The sequence below is a fragment of the Oxyura jamaicensis genome, chromosome 3 (genome assembly GCF_011077185.1).
Source record: "Oxyura jamaicensis isolate SHBP4307 breed ruddy duck chromosome 3, BPBGC_Ojam_1.0, whole genome shotgun sequence".
NCBI lineage: Eukaryota > Metazoa > Chordata > Aves > Anseriformes > Anatidae > Oxyura > Oxyura jamaicensis.
Genome location: NC_048895.1, coordinates 84,045,927 through 84,059,285, shown reverse-complemented (window position 1 = coordinate 84,059,285; position 13,359 = coordinate 84,045,927). Strand labels below are relative to the sequence as shown.

Sequence of the window (13,359 nt, the reverse complement as noted above, 5' to 3'; positions counted from 1 at the left end):
ACCCAGAGGGTGGTTGGGCACTGGGACAGGCTCCCCAGGGCAATGGTCACAGCACCGAGCCTGCGAGAGCTCATGAAGAGCTTGCACAACGCCCCCAGACACATGGTCTGGTTTTGGGGTGGTGCTGTGTGGAGCCAGGAGCTGGACTCAGTGATCCTTGTGGGTCGGGATATTCCGTGAGTGTGACCACTCAGCAGTTAATTCCAAGAAAGCACTCGGCTGTTCCCATTCCTCGTTACAAGGCGCAGGCGTGCCAGATGTCACAGCAGTGCCAGCACACTGCCAGCTTCTGCTGAGGCCCCAGTGGAGAAGCCCTTGTGGGGCAAGCCTGGTGCTGGTGCCGTTTGCAGAGAGAAAACCAGTGCCCTCTGCCTGGAAACCTGCTTTGAAATCCCGTGAAAAGCACTGGAAGTAAAATAAAGAAACGTCAATACTGGTCTTGACATTAATGCTTCTCCAGCTCCAGTTCACACCTGCAGGGCACAATTACTGTCCCCTTCCCCACAAGGGCTGATACAACAGCCTTTATTGTAAATAAGAACAGCAGGGCACAGCAGTCAGTGCCTGCAGGTTCTGACGGTGGTTGGAGTGATAGGCATTTACTTACATCAAATGCTGGCGTGACTGTGCCTTGGTAAAAGGCTAACCTCAGTGCTTGTGTGGATGATGGGGAAAAGAGGAACAACTGTGGTTCACAGCTCTCTGTCTGCTGAATTTGTAAATGTCAATCACTTGTAGCTACCTCATAATTTGAGTGGTTCCCATAATAATTTTTACAGTTTCCTCCTCTTTAAGGGCCATGTAAAGTGCAACAATTGAGGCTACCAAACATAACAAAGCAGCTCCCCAGCTCTGCTGTGCCATGACCCAGCTCTTAAAGAAACAAAAAAACCTGTTACTTAACAATTTAAGAGTAGGGGAAATTGAATGATGACCAAGGGATACTGTACCTACTGGAAACAGACTGTAGTGCTCCTTTGTGATTTTTTACTCCTGGTTTTACATAGGGATTTTTACTCTCTCCTCACTTTAGCCCCCCTCCTCCCCCCCCCACCCCCCCTTTGTTTTTGGCTTGCTGTGTGTGCTGGTAGGCGATCCTCTCCTGGGCTGTGGCTCCTAGTCATGAGCTAGACAGAGGTTTTGCCAGAGAAAGAGCTACCAAACATCAGCCAGGGATTTCCTTCTTCACTCAATTTCTGATACGGCATCATTTTATTGGAGAAACTGAGCTGGTCACAGTAGCAGGGCCTGGGCTATTGCTTTATTCTGTCTTTGTTTTCAGGCCCTTTCTTTCCTTGCAGCATTGCAGTGAAGAAGGGGAGGTGTAGTAGATCTCAATGCAGTGGACAAGTGCTTTCCTTTTACTATTTTTAACTATAGCAGTTTAGCATCCAGGTTTCCTCCTTATGTGGAGTTTGATCTGACACTTCCTAACCGCAGGCTGGAGAGAGGCAGGAGGTGTAGAAAACTTATGATAGTAGTAGGTAGTACTTAGTCTGGAGGAGAGGAGGCTCAGGGCAGACCTTATTGCTCTCTACAACTACCTGAAAGGAAGCTGTGGGGAGCTGGGGGTTGGCCTCTTCTTGCAGATTGCTAGTGATAGGACTAGAGGGAATGGCCTCAAGTTGTGCTGGGTGGGTTTAGGTTGGAAATGAGGAGACATTTCTTCTCAGAAAGAGCAGTCAGGCATTGGGACGGGTTGCCCAGATGGGTGGTGGCATCACTGTCCCTGGGGGTGTTCAAGGAAAGGCTGGACGTGGTGCTTAGGGACATGGTTTAGGGGGAGATATTAGTGCTAGGGGAATAGATGATTGGACCAGGTGATCTTGGAGGTCTCTTCCAACCTTTGTGATTCTGTGTTTGAATAAGCATTGCAAAGCTGCATCTGCAGCTATGAACATGGTGTTTGGAAAAAGGCTGAGTAGAATTTTAGTCCTTGGGATTGCAAAGTATGCTGTGCTCAATCCCATCTATCCCATAATTTAAGTTTACTCAGCCAATGGGTCTTTGAGGTTCTCCTAAGAGGATCTTGTTTATGACTCTTGACTAAGTTTTTAGTAATGTTTTGTCCAGTGTCTTCTAACACATTTTGTGCTTCGAACCAATTAAATATCTAAATAATTCCTTTCACACAGGGCAAACTCAGAAGATGAACCTCTTCCAGTCCATAACAAGTGCCTTGGATAACGCTTTAGCCAAAGATCCGACTGCAGGTATGCTGTACTCGTTAGTGTGTTTTGCTTTGTATAGATTGCATTTTGTTTTGCCTGTTTGTGCACACAATTAAATACATCTCTCCTAGCCTTTAGAGCTTTTTAATAACTTATTTCTACACTTTGATCTCAAACAAAACTTCGACATGTGTTGTTAGGATTGAAAATACGTAAATAAAATATTAACAGATTATTAATGGATTATGTGATCTAAGCTGTAGCTGTGTCTTCTCTATCAGCTGGTTGTATTTTGGTTGAAAGCTGTGACAGAAAGCTATGTTTCCTAACACACCTCTGGTGTTTAAGGGCAGCTTTAGTTGCAGCAGTAAGTAAAGGAGGTTTTTCTCATGCAAGTCTTCATTTTTTTGTTCCTTCTACTCTACGTGCTCAAAAAGCAGTGCTTTTGGAATACCACGTATTCTTGCTCTGTCCATTCTCCCTTTTCTCCTTTCCTGCCCTCCAAAATTCCTTTCCAGCTTTGCTGATTTTGGTTCATCATTGCACATAAGCAATGTAATATTTTCCAGCCTTTGACAGTCTGGGTAACCTATAATTTTAAAGAAGATAGCTCATCGTGGCCTGATTAAAAAGGGTTATTCTAAACCCCTGGTCTTTTTATTTTTTTTGCAAAACTATTTACTCTTAATTCTTTCAGATAACAGGAGATCTGTTGCTTCTGTTGTCATCAACAAAGGTGTGATGATGGCCAGATATTTAAGATTTTTAATGCCACAAACCCAGCTGCAAAAGCTGTATGATCTTGTTCTGTGAGTTTGTTTTTTCCTCTAGTGCATTAGTAACACTTTTTGGCACTGCTTAAACCACTGTTTGCTTTGAAGTCTGACTAATTGTCTGATCTGTTAGGACAAATTCCATCTTTTGTATCCAGCCTGTGCCTGTATACATTCCTTCTCAGCCTAGAGCTGTATTATATACACCCGCTTTATTAAATTGGACTTGGACAACTGTAGGTAAATTGGTGCAAGGAACAGATTTGAATGGCATTTCAGTAGTATCAACCATATAAAAGTCAGTAGAATGTTACTCCAACAGGAACCTAAACTTCAGCCTTTTAGCTGCTTTAAGGCCCCAGTCTTGCTCCTCAGCATTGCAGGGCTGGATCTGTGTAAAGCCCTTTTGCCAGACCGTACTGGAGTTCTGCAGTCCAGATCTGTGAGCTGTCAAGTATCATCCTACTTACTAAATTAATTAGTGCTTCTTGCAGTAGAAAGCATGTCCTTCATATGGTTTTAGTTGTATGGAAATTGAGCAACTGTTGTCTGAGTAGTGGAAATCCTCGTGCTTGTGTAATCTGTCCAGGAAAGTATTTCAGTGGATGAAGAGAATGAGTAAGTCCATGGAAGTACGCTGATAGCGTACGTGGGATTTTTTTTTTTAGTACCAGCTGGCTTGATTTGTATTTTGAAGAACACTGAAGAACACTTCAATTTGACATTTTTCAAAATTTGTCTTTTTTCAAAACACTGTATTTACTGAAATCTGTGGATGAAGAATGTGTATGATTGCCAGTTGAAGCAGATCATGTAACTTTGGACACTTTTTCGTGCTTGGATGCTTCTTGGAATTGCTTGTATTAATTTAGATGATGTGATATTATAGAATATTTCAGAAAAATAAATAGACGGTTTAAATGAAACCACGGCTGAATCAACCATATTCATTCTGTTTTGAGACATAGCTGTGTGGCTTTACTAATTCCTCATTAGCCTTTGTTCTCTTTTTGTTACGGTTAGGCTGTGCGTGAGAAGAACTTAGACATCAACATAAAATCTTGAAGTAAAATAAAGTGTTAGGTATTACACATAAAAACCTTTGAAACGTGTTCATTAAAAATAAGATGCATTGGAGTCACGTTAACCTTCCTCTGCTGTTCTTATTTTTCAGTAATATTTGGTGAAGATGTAGCCTTCGGTGGAGTCTTCAGGTGTACGGTTGGCTTGCGAGACAAGTATGGTAAGCTAGCATTTAAATCTGACATTATTTTCATATTAACATCTCTGTTCTTTTCTGCCTTGTATGGTTTATGGGATAAGAGAAGAATATGTGGGAGAGAAGTCTAGTAAGTGGATTTTTCTTTTCTATTTGCCCTTGAAAATATGTTTGGACTGTGTTATCATTTGTGTTATCATTTATGTAAGCTTTCAAAGTTACTGAACTTGCTGATGTAAATTGTTTTCCATTTCTTCAAGTAGCTTCATCAGTATAACTTGAGATTTTTAAATATTCGTAATTTTTACTCCATTTAAATACTGTCATCAAATTAAAGCCTCTTAACAGCAATACACGGTGGTGCTTTTCAGTCCTATCAGTCAAGAACCAGGAAGGAATTACCTTAAAATGGATTTAGACACTTTGTTAAATATGGCATTGTCTGATATACCTTGGAAACGCAGAAATACAACACAGTATAGAAATGTGTTCTATGCTTGTTCTTCATCTAGAATGCGGTTGGTTTTCATATTTGGGAACCTGTGAGAAGGCAGTCAGAGAAATATTACAGCCTTTGCCTCAAAGTAATCTTAGAGGTAACCTTTGTCTGTCCACCAGGTAGGGAAAAACAGATTTGCAAAAGTATATGAAAATTAGGTGATACTTAATTATGTCAGACCAAAAGCAGGTGAGGTGAGTTCGCTGGATGAAAAAAAGTATTTACTTGCAAAAACTTTTTTTTTTTTTTTTTTTTAAAAAAAGCTTATTTTCTAAACAAGCTTTAATTGAGAAACTTCTTAGAATGGAATAGTTCAGTTAGTCCAACTGCATTTTACAAACTTGCAGGAGTTTTCAGTAATTGCTTGCATGATCTGTGATGTAAATCCATCCTTATCTTGTGTTCATTTTGGAAGAAAATTTATTTCTGCTGTTTCTGGGGGACGCTCTCCTACAGAAGGGCATCAGTGGTTCATAAGAAAGATGTGTAGGGAAAAAGGTATGCTTCTGTTACAATATATGGTCTGAAAAAAATAAGTGTTGTGTGCACAGTTCATTTTGGATAGAGGTAGCCACCTAGTCCTCAATCTGGAGGAATTACCAGAGTACTGTTCTTCCCTTTGGTGTGATTTCTAAGTACGCATTTCTCTACAAGAACTGTTACTGCCCCAGCAACGAATGGGTGTTCCACATAACGCATGCTAGGTGATGCCTAGTGACTTACAGGTCTTGGAAACTGGTTGTGGCTACAGTAACCTGCTGGCTTTTCATATGGGAGTTGTCTTCCCCCCAGGCCTTCAAACAGTTTGAAGGATGTTATAAAAATGTTAAGGTTTGGCAGTATAGCTTCTTTGAGGCACAAAAATGGCTTGCAGCAAGTGATTACATCTATGCTTTCGAGAAATTTTAGAAACCTAACCCTATTTTGTCTTCTTGTTTCTTTGCTTCTATTGTTATGTAGGTGTTTTCTCATTCCACGACTTGTATATTAATGTTTGCATAGTTTTGATCATGCTTTTATTAGTAATGATCTTTAGAGTTTCATGTTGGGGTTAAGTTAGCTCTGTAACTCTGGTGGGATATGCTTACTCTGCGGACCAGACTTCATGTGAAAATGCAGTCCCTGAGACAGCAGTTAGTTTCTGTAAAAATGAGCAACAGAAAACTTTGTTTGGGAAGTAAGCAACAGGAGCAGATGGCTTCATAAGCAACGTTCCAGTTTTTTAGTGAACATCCCCAGTTTAAAGCCACAAAGGAATAAACTTGATGTTACTCGGGTGTTGCTTAGAGGGTGATTTTTTGGTTTTCTTTGATGTAAGAATGTCTTGTAATATTGGAGTGAAGGAAAGGCATTACTTCATTCCCATAGCAGTGTTTTAACACCACGTGTTCAGATGTGCCAGTGCTGTTCACAGACTGACAACCCCTGCCCCAGAGTGCTGGGGTGCTGTTGAAGTGGGTCCTGCTGAGGGAATGCAGAGAAACCTTTATAAAAGGTATTACAGTAGTCTCAGCACATCAGCAGCCTAGCTAGAATCAAATTTGTTTTATACTTTGGGTATTTTTGAATGGAACTCCTTTAAAGCATGGGAGACAAAATGAGAAGTTGTAGAAGTACTTTTTCATAGAAGTACTGTAGAAGTTACATCAGCATTTGATGGGCCAGTGAAAGCTCCCATTGATGTTTGATCAGAAAGGGTGGTGACCTCTTCACAGTGAAAAAGATGAAAGATTTGATGTGGAAAAATTAAGCTTATGTTCCATGTGATTGTATAATAAACCGGGTGGGTATATAAAGTGTTGATGAAATAAAATTGACAAGTTGAGAAGCTGTCTCTTCAAGGTCATTCAGACCAATGCAAAGATTGTATTTGCTGGAGGAAAAGTGTCTTTGCTAGAAGAGAGAAATTTTAAGAGCTTTTTGACGTGTTTCTATCTTAAAAAAATAGTTTCTCTTACACATTGTATAAAGATCTTAAGATCCCTTTCTGTCTTGCAGATTCTAAGATTTAGGTCTTGCTGAGAAATGAAATGAAGATGTCGATAGTGATTGAGACAAAAAGTAGTGGAGAAGGCATGACAGGAGAAATAAACGAGTTCTTTGTAATTCTTCTGATGAGGTACCTATAAGTACATGGTGGCAGTATCTGAACTACAAATTTGGATAGAAAGAGAAGTCTGAAGATAAGAGGTGAACTTAAAGAGTTGTCCATGTAATGATAATTCGACTTTTTGTAAGGCAGGTAAGATGGCACAAGAACTTTTGGCTTCTTCTCTAATAATGAAATCCTCTGGAAAACAGGCAATGGCTGCAGAGGAAATGGCAAAGATGAACTACAGGACGTGCTGAAAATCTAGCTTAGGAGAGCCAGGAAAGACTGAAAGCACAAAAACTGAAGGAATCCCAGACTTCAGCAGGAGTGTGGCTGTCTGTCAGCTTTGTCTTGGAGATGAAATAAGTTCCGGATGCAGTGCTTGTTTTATGCAGAAGCTAGTCTGAGTAAAATAAGGAGGAATTCCAGGCGATTGATGAACAAGCAATCTCATGGATCTTGCCAGTTTACATACTTACTGGCTTTTCTTTCAACATCTACCTCGTGCATGTACCATCAACATAGTAATAGGAGATGCAAGTGGCATAATATGAGGTTGTCTCTATATGTTGATATAAAATACGATGGAATTAATGTTCTTTTCTTTTTCAGAGTGTTTTTTTTGCTATTTTGTAGATAATCAAAATCACTAGGTGGCAGTCTATGCCTATAAATACTTAGACTTTGATACAAATTAATAGTTCCTTTTAAAGCATATTATAGATGTGAATGTCTAATTATCATGTAATCTTACAGTAGGGAGAATTTAGCGTATTAATACTCAGTTGTAGTACTATACAGGTGGTGCTTCCTATCTAGACTGTTACTCAAGTCTCTCTGGACAGGTAAAGAAGAGGAAAAAATTGCTTTTAGAATAAATCATCATCAAATCTAAAACTTTTTTTTTTTTTTTTCCAGAAAAGCCATTTAAGCTCTGAGTATAGCATTAATGCAAACACAGCTAGAGGCCTGCGCTAACAAGCAAAAGAAGTGCAGCTCATTGACTTTGTAGGGAAGCAAATCCTAGTTTTTGATCTGATGAATTTTTGACATGCTACAAAGAATTTTGTCTGAAATGGTTTAATTGAGGAATCATATGCAAACAAGTCAGCATGCAGAAATTTCTTTTCTGCAATGGCTGTTACCTAGGATACTGTGTTTCTTCCTGTACATCTTATGCCAACATCTGAAATAGGCTGATTCCAGCTTTCTGGCATCACTTGCAACTCATCATTCTTCTATGGATTTTAGTATGTTTTACATGAGCCGAATGCTTAGAAGTCAGTTGCTGTGTAATCCTCCTTCCTGAAAATGAGTAGACCTCTGATTTATTTATTTATTTATTTATTAATGTGGAAAATTAATTTTGGAAAAGGGAAAATAAGTCGTCTTGTACAGTTTTTTCTTTGGCCCTTCCCTTAGTTCTTTCACACTGGATAGCATACTCTGATTTCTTCTTTCCTTCTCCATCACCTCCTGCCAGGTTTTTGATTGTCAGCATTTTGCAGAGGTTGCACACTCTAACTTGCAGAATAGCTTTATTGGAAAAGTAACAAGTGTCTGCTGCTCCATACTCCTGCTGTCTGGAGATGTTTCCTGTCTCTAGAGGAAAGATGTAAACTATACGATTCATGGCTGGTTCCCTCGCCTACTGTATTTTTGTAGCCTCGGTAATGTGTGCAAACTTTTAAAATTGCTTTCTTTAAAGGGATGTACATTTGTTCTTTTAAATAAAATGTTATCTGAATGAAATAGCTGTACATTTGTCTTCGAGTCTGCAGATGGATTTGAAGTAATGATTCTTCGAGTGTAAATATGTGTGCATGGTTGCTCTGTTTGAAGTGTGAAATAGAACTGCAGCATATAAAAATCACAATGTTAACTCTTTCCCTTGTTCATTCCACATTACAAAAATACAGAACAGATCAGAGGTAAAGAAATGAAAGGAAAAAATGGAGAAAGTGGACAGAAGTAAAGACTGATAAGCAAGAATAGCAGAAATAGAGACTGACAAGACATGCTACTCGTAAGAACGCCAGAGCAGTCTAAATGGAAACTCCAAATAAAGCCTACGATGGACCAACATGAAGATTTAGGAAAGTTCATATAACCAGAGGAAGTATAGTGTTGAAATGTAATTATTTCATTGACCTGTTCAAGCATATAGGCTTGTTTTATAAATAACCCTGTTATATTTTATTACACTGATGCAGCTGTAAGTGAAAATAAAGTTTGTAGAATTTTATCATCCAAACCAGACTTAAAAAATAAAATAATGTGAAGTGAATAGGAAAAAGATTGTAAACAGGGATTTGTGTCTTTTCAATTTGTCCAGGGTATTTTTTTTTCAAATTGGAAAATTGCAGAAGAAAAAAAAATCAAGAAAAGAAATAGTACTTGCATTGAATCCCATGGGCGCAGAGGGAGTTGAATCAAAGATTTCCCCTGTGGAAAATTTCTAACACATCAAACAGCAAGTGACTTAACTGCATATGAAACCACAGTTATAGAAAGAAAATAACATCCTTATGTGAGGATGACCTAGCCACATCATTTGTAATTGGCTGGATGCTTTAAAAATGATTTTATTTATCACTTCCATATTTGTTTTCCTCTACTTTCTTGCCTGATCTCGGAAGGACAGGGTATGTTTTGGGACAGATAAGTGCCAAGGCTAGTCTTAGCCTTCAGTAATGGAGATTTTGTGGCTTCCTTACACACGCTGTTCCAGTGCAGAATTATTCTTCTAGTTCAAAGCTTTTTCTTATCGATAGATCTCTGGATTATGGTTGCTGCAACTGAAGGATACGAATACATTAACTGAATACATTACTCTGCTTGGGTCTTACTGAGTAAAACAGGATTGCTTACAGCTTTCTGTTGATACATCTCATGATAATGCTAGCTTGTCCTGCAGTGCTGCTGTTTGTTCCAATGTCTGACCCACTGTAATCCCTGGATGTTATTCTGCAGATCTTGTGTCTAAGGTGTAAGCTCCTGGGTGACTTTTCAGGGAACACTTCATTCTCAGCAAATGAATGTTTTGTTTATAGTCTAGCAAAATAATTCAGGAGGTTTTGTTTATCTGGCCCAGGAGATGGCCGTACCTCACTGTGCCCAAGACATGTCAGCATTTCTAAAATTGTGGTAGTCATTCTTTGAAGAAAAGGGTTTACTTAGACACAAAATATTTTTATGAGCTTATGAGCTGCAAAAAAATGCTGAAAGCAAACTCTGTTTAAATGAAATGCTTATGGGGAAAATCTGGATGAGAAGATAAAGCTGACCCCAGGTTGTTATGGTACTTACTGAAGTTTCTTGGCTAAGGATTGGATATGCTTTAGAAATTGTTAAATGTCCTCACAGCTTTTAGAAGGTTCTTCCACTATTTCATACTACTGAAGCTGAGCAAATAGAGGTAGATATATATATATATATATATATATATTAAATTTTATTAGTATGCCTCCAAATTCCATAAAATACCTTGAAATGTTTTTATTGTGTGACGGATTTTCTTTTGTTAGTCATTTCAGGCATTTAGTTATTGTGGAGACATCACAGCATACTACTGCCCAGGGAGTGGAGATCTGTCTGTGGAGGTTCTGGGTCTGTTCTCATGGTGGCAGGCGTTGCACTGCAAGGTCAGGAAGTAGCTGAAAACAGCAGGAATTAGCTGGTTGGGGCAAGTAATGCAGTGTGTTAATGCCTCCCACAAGCTGCTACTGCTTGGGTATTGTTGTAGCTGCTGGGGAGGTGCTCTGGGGTTTTTCTATGAGTTTCTTCTAATCAATAATCACGGTGTCTTCTGCATCCTGGAAGAACATAGCAATAAGCTGTTATAGTGAAAAGAAAAATTCAACCTAAAGTAGCATGAGAAATGTGATTGGGGGTTATTGTATAAAGAGATAGATATTAAATGATTTTTTTTTTTTTTTTTTTTTTTTTTTTTTTTTTTTTTTCCCTGATTCTTCCAGAGCAGTTTGGCAAGATTGGGATTTTGTGCTGATTTATATAAATGTCTTTGAACAGTAACATCTGGAGAACGTGTTCCAGACTCATTACACAATAGTACATTTTGTTCATTTTCATCTTAAATAGCCAATTCTTTTCTTAAGATTTACAGCTAAAACGATATTTGAGAATTTGATATGCTGTAGTATGTCCTTTTACACTGTATATTGATGGGATATTGTTATAAAGAAATAAATGTCAGAGCTAAATATTTTGGTTTTAGCTTTGCTTTTAATTTTTCTAATTGTTCTGGTAGTGTGCAGGTTGTGAAAACAACGAATGTTTTGTCAGAGACTCACTAATTTTTACTGTGATTCGCTTTATATGTTGTAAATCCGAGGGAGAGATAAGGATGTACTTTTCAATAGGAGCTCTGGGCTGAGTATCAAGTTCTAAGAAAGCTATTCTAACACGTTTTTAAGATATTTCAAGATACATTTCTGCGCAAAAAGTATCTGCTGCTGCTGAACTCCATCAAGATGGAATTTTCCACTTCATAGAATACTTGCACTGAAATGTTTAAAAATAATACTGGAGCAATACCACGTCAAGGAGAATGAAACTTCACTTGTTAACAACGCAAGATGGATTTTATGAACGTAACTAGTACTTGCAGTCTGTATCGATACCAGCTCTTCCTGCATATTTTTTTTGGCCACGTCTCAGATGTCCGTCTTGATGCCTTTACTATTCCTAAAGTGAAATTATGTGATTCTCAGTTTCCTTGGTTGGTCCTGTGATCAGTCTGACTTCTGTTTCATTTGTACGCATCATGTGGGACTGATTTACTGTCTTTTCTGCCTCTGTGGTTGGTGATGAGAGTGTGGTAATTATCACTGCTTCAGTTTAAGAAGGTGCTGCAGTCTTTATTACAGCGGGTGCAACATTTTGAGTTTTCTTGGATGTAATTTGTTAGAAGCCTGGAAGGATCGAAATGCTCAAGACCCCTGCCTGTGAGTCCAGTCAACTGTGTGAGCAGCTTTGTGACAGAAGCACTTTGAGGAGCAGATTAATCCTAATTTAACTTGATTCAATGTCATCTTCGAGTGACTAGACTGACATAACACACTGCCAATTCATTATAGAAAATCTAGAAAAATCTTTCTGTTAAGTTGTAGAAACATTGAATCCTTGTCTGGCAAGGATTTTTCACTCTCATATGGAAGCACCAGGTATAGATCAGTTTACTGATTTTTCTCATGCACATGCTTTGCATTACCTGTGAGATGCCTGTTTTTCATTACAGCAGATTACTGGCCATTCAGTACTTCTGATTACTATTGATCAGCATTAAATCTCTGCTGTTGTGTTGGGAATTGTTGCATCACAACTTAGGGCAGCATGCTTTCAAACTCTTATAAAATATTTCTGCACTACTGATACTAATGAGTGTGGGAGAGGCTGCCTTGTATATATCACAATCTTGTTTCTTCCTAGGTTTGTCATCTAGATAGCTTACCCAGCTCGTTATAGCAGAGTTTTCATTAATCTGTTTTAATTCTTAGCTTTTTCCTGTTGGATAACTTGTCATGTCAGGTAATGTTGCACATCCTCTGAAAACGCATGGGACTTCTCAGAGCCTCTTAAATAAAGCTGATACACTATCCTGTGGTTATACCTACATATAAATATTTGGTAGATGTTGGTTTTAGAGCTTATTTTTCCAAGTGAGTATTCTGTCATCTGGTATAGCTTTGCAAGTCTCTCTAGTCAGCTATGCTTTTCTGCAAGCGTGCTTTTCACAACAAAATTTTTGGTGGGTGAGCACGGATTGTTACTGCTGGAGGAGCACACAAATGCCGTGGTGTGGTGAGGCACGGTGCTTTTTTCTTTAGGCTGATATAACTTGGTCTATGAGCCAGACAAGCCAAATGTGGCATCCGGAGTGGGCTACCTGCACAGTCATCAAGAAAAATCAATTCTGATGAGTAAATCTGTTGCCTTGATGTGAGCTGCTGATAAAACATTTTTCAAACAGCGTGGAGCTGAATCAGTGCTATTTTATCAGCATCGTGAAATGCTTCCATCAGCAGGACAGGTGCAGACATAAGAAGTCTGGGCAGTCAGCATGTAGCCCTGCTTGGGGCCATTAATGAACCATGGAATAATAAGGGTTAGAAGGAAGAGTCCTTGAAGGTCATCTGCTCCAAACAGATAATCAAAGTAGAGTCAGTTTAGGTTGCTGGTGGTCTTGTCCAGGTGAGACTGGGATATGTTCAAGGAAGGAGCTTATACAGTGACTCTGGGCAGCCTGTTCCAGCATTGGTTACCATCAGAGTGATTTTTTTTTTTCCACATATAATAATTTTCCCTTTTTGATTTTTTGTTTCAGCTATCACTGTGTACCTGAAAAGAATCTGATTCCTCCCCCCCCCCCCACCTCCCCTCCCACCCTTCTGAAAAGCTTGGCTGCTTTTCTATTACGGAAGGATTAAGTGGCATACAAATTTACTGGCCGTTTGAAGTTGATGCAAAAGCTTTGCATTAACCTCCCTGACCTCTCCTTTTCCCACTTGCCTGCTGATAATTAGATAATGTATTTTGTCATTTTTGCTTTACTCCTTAGCTTTTGGTGGGATGCTAGTTTGTCA

General features: G+C 39.0%; 1 protein-coding gene across 2 annotated transcripts in view; it reads left to right on the top strand.

Annotated features, from left to right (window-relative positions):
* The first annotated feature begins 2,060 nt into the window (after positions 1-2,060).
* Positions 2,061-13,359, top strand: part of BCKDHB (branched chain keto acid dehydrogenase E1 subunit beta) — a 116,617-nt gene continuing 105,318 nt past the window's right edge. Inside the window, exons 1-2 of one of the 2 annotated variants that reach the window (XM_035322165.1) lie at positions 2,061-2,213; positions 4,119-4,187. In XM_035322165.1, the coding sequence (XP_035178056.1) occupies positions 2,150-2,213; positions 4,119-4,187 (133 nt within the window). In that variant the 5' untranslated portion in view covers positions 2,061-2,149. The remainder of the gene's footprint in view (positions 2,214-4,118; positions 4,188-13,359) is intronic. The other variant, XM_035322164.1, reaches the window with a different exon arrangement.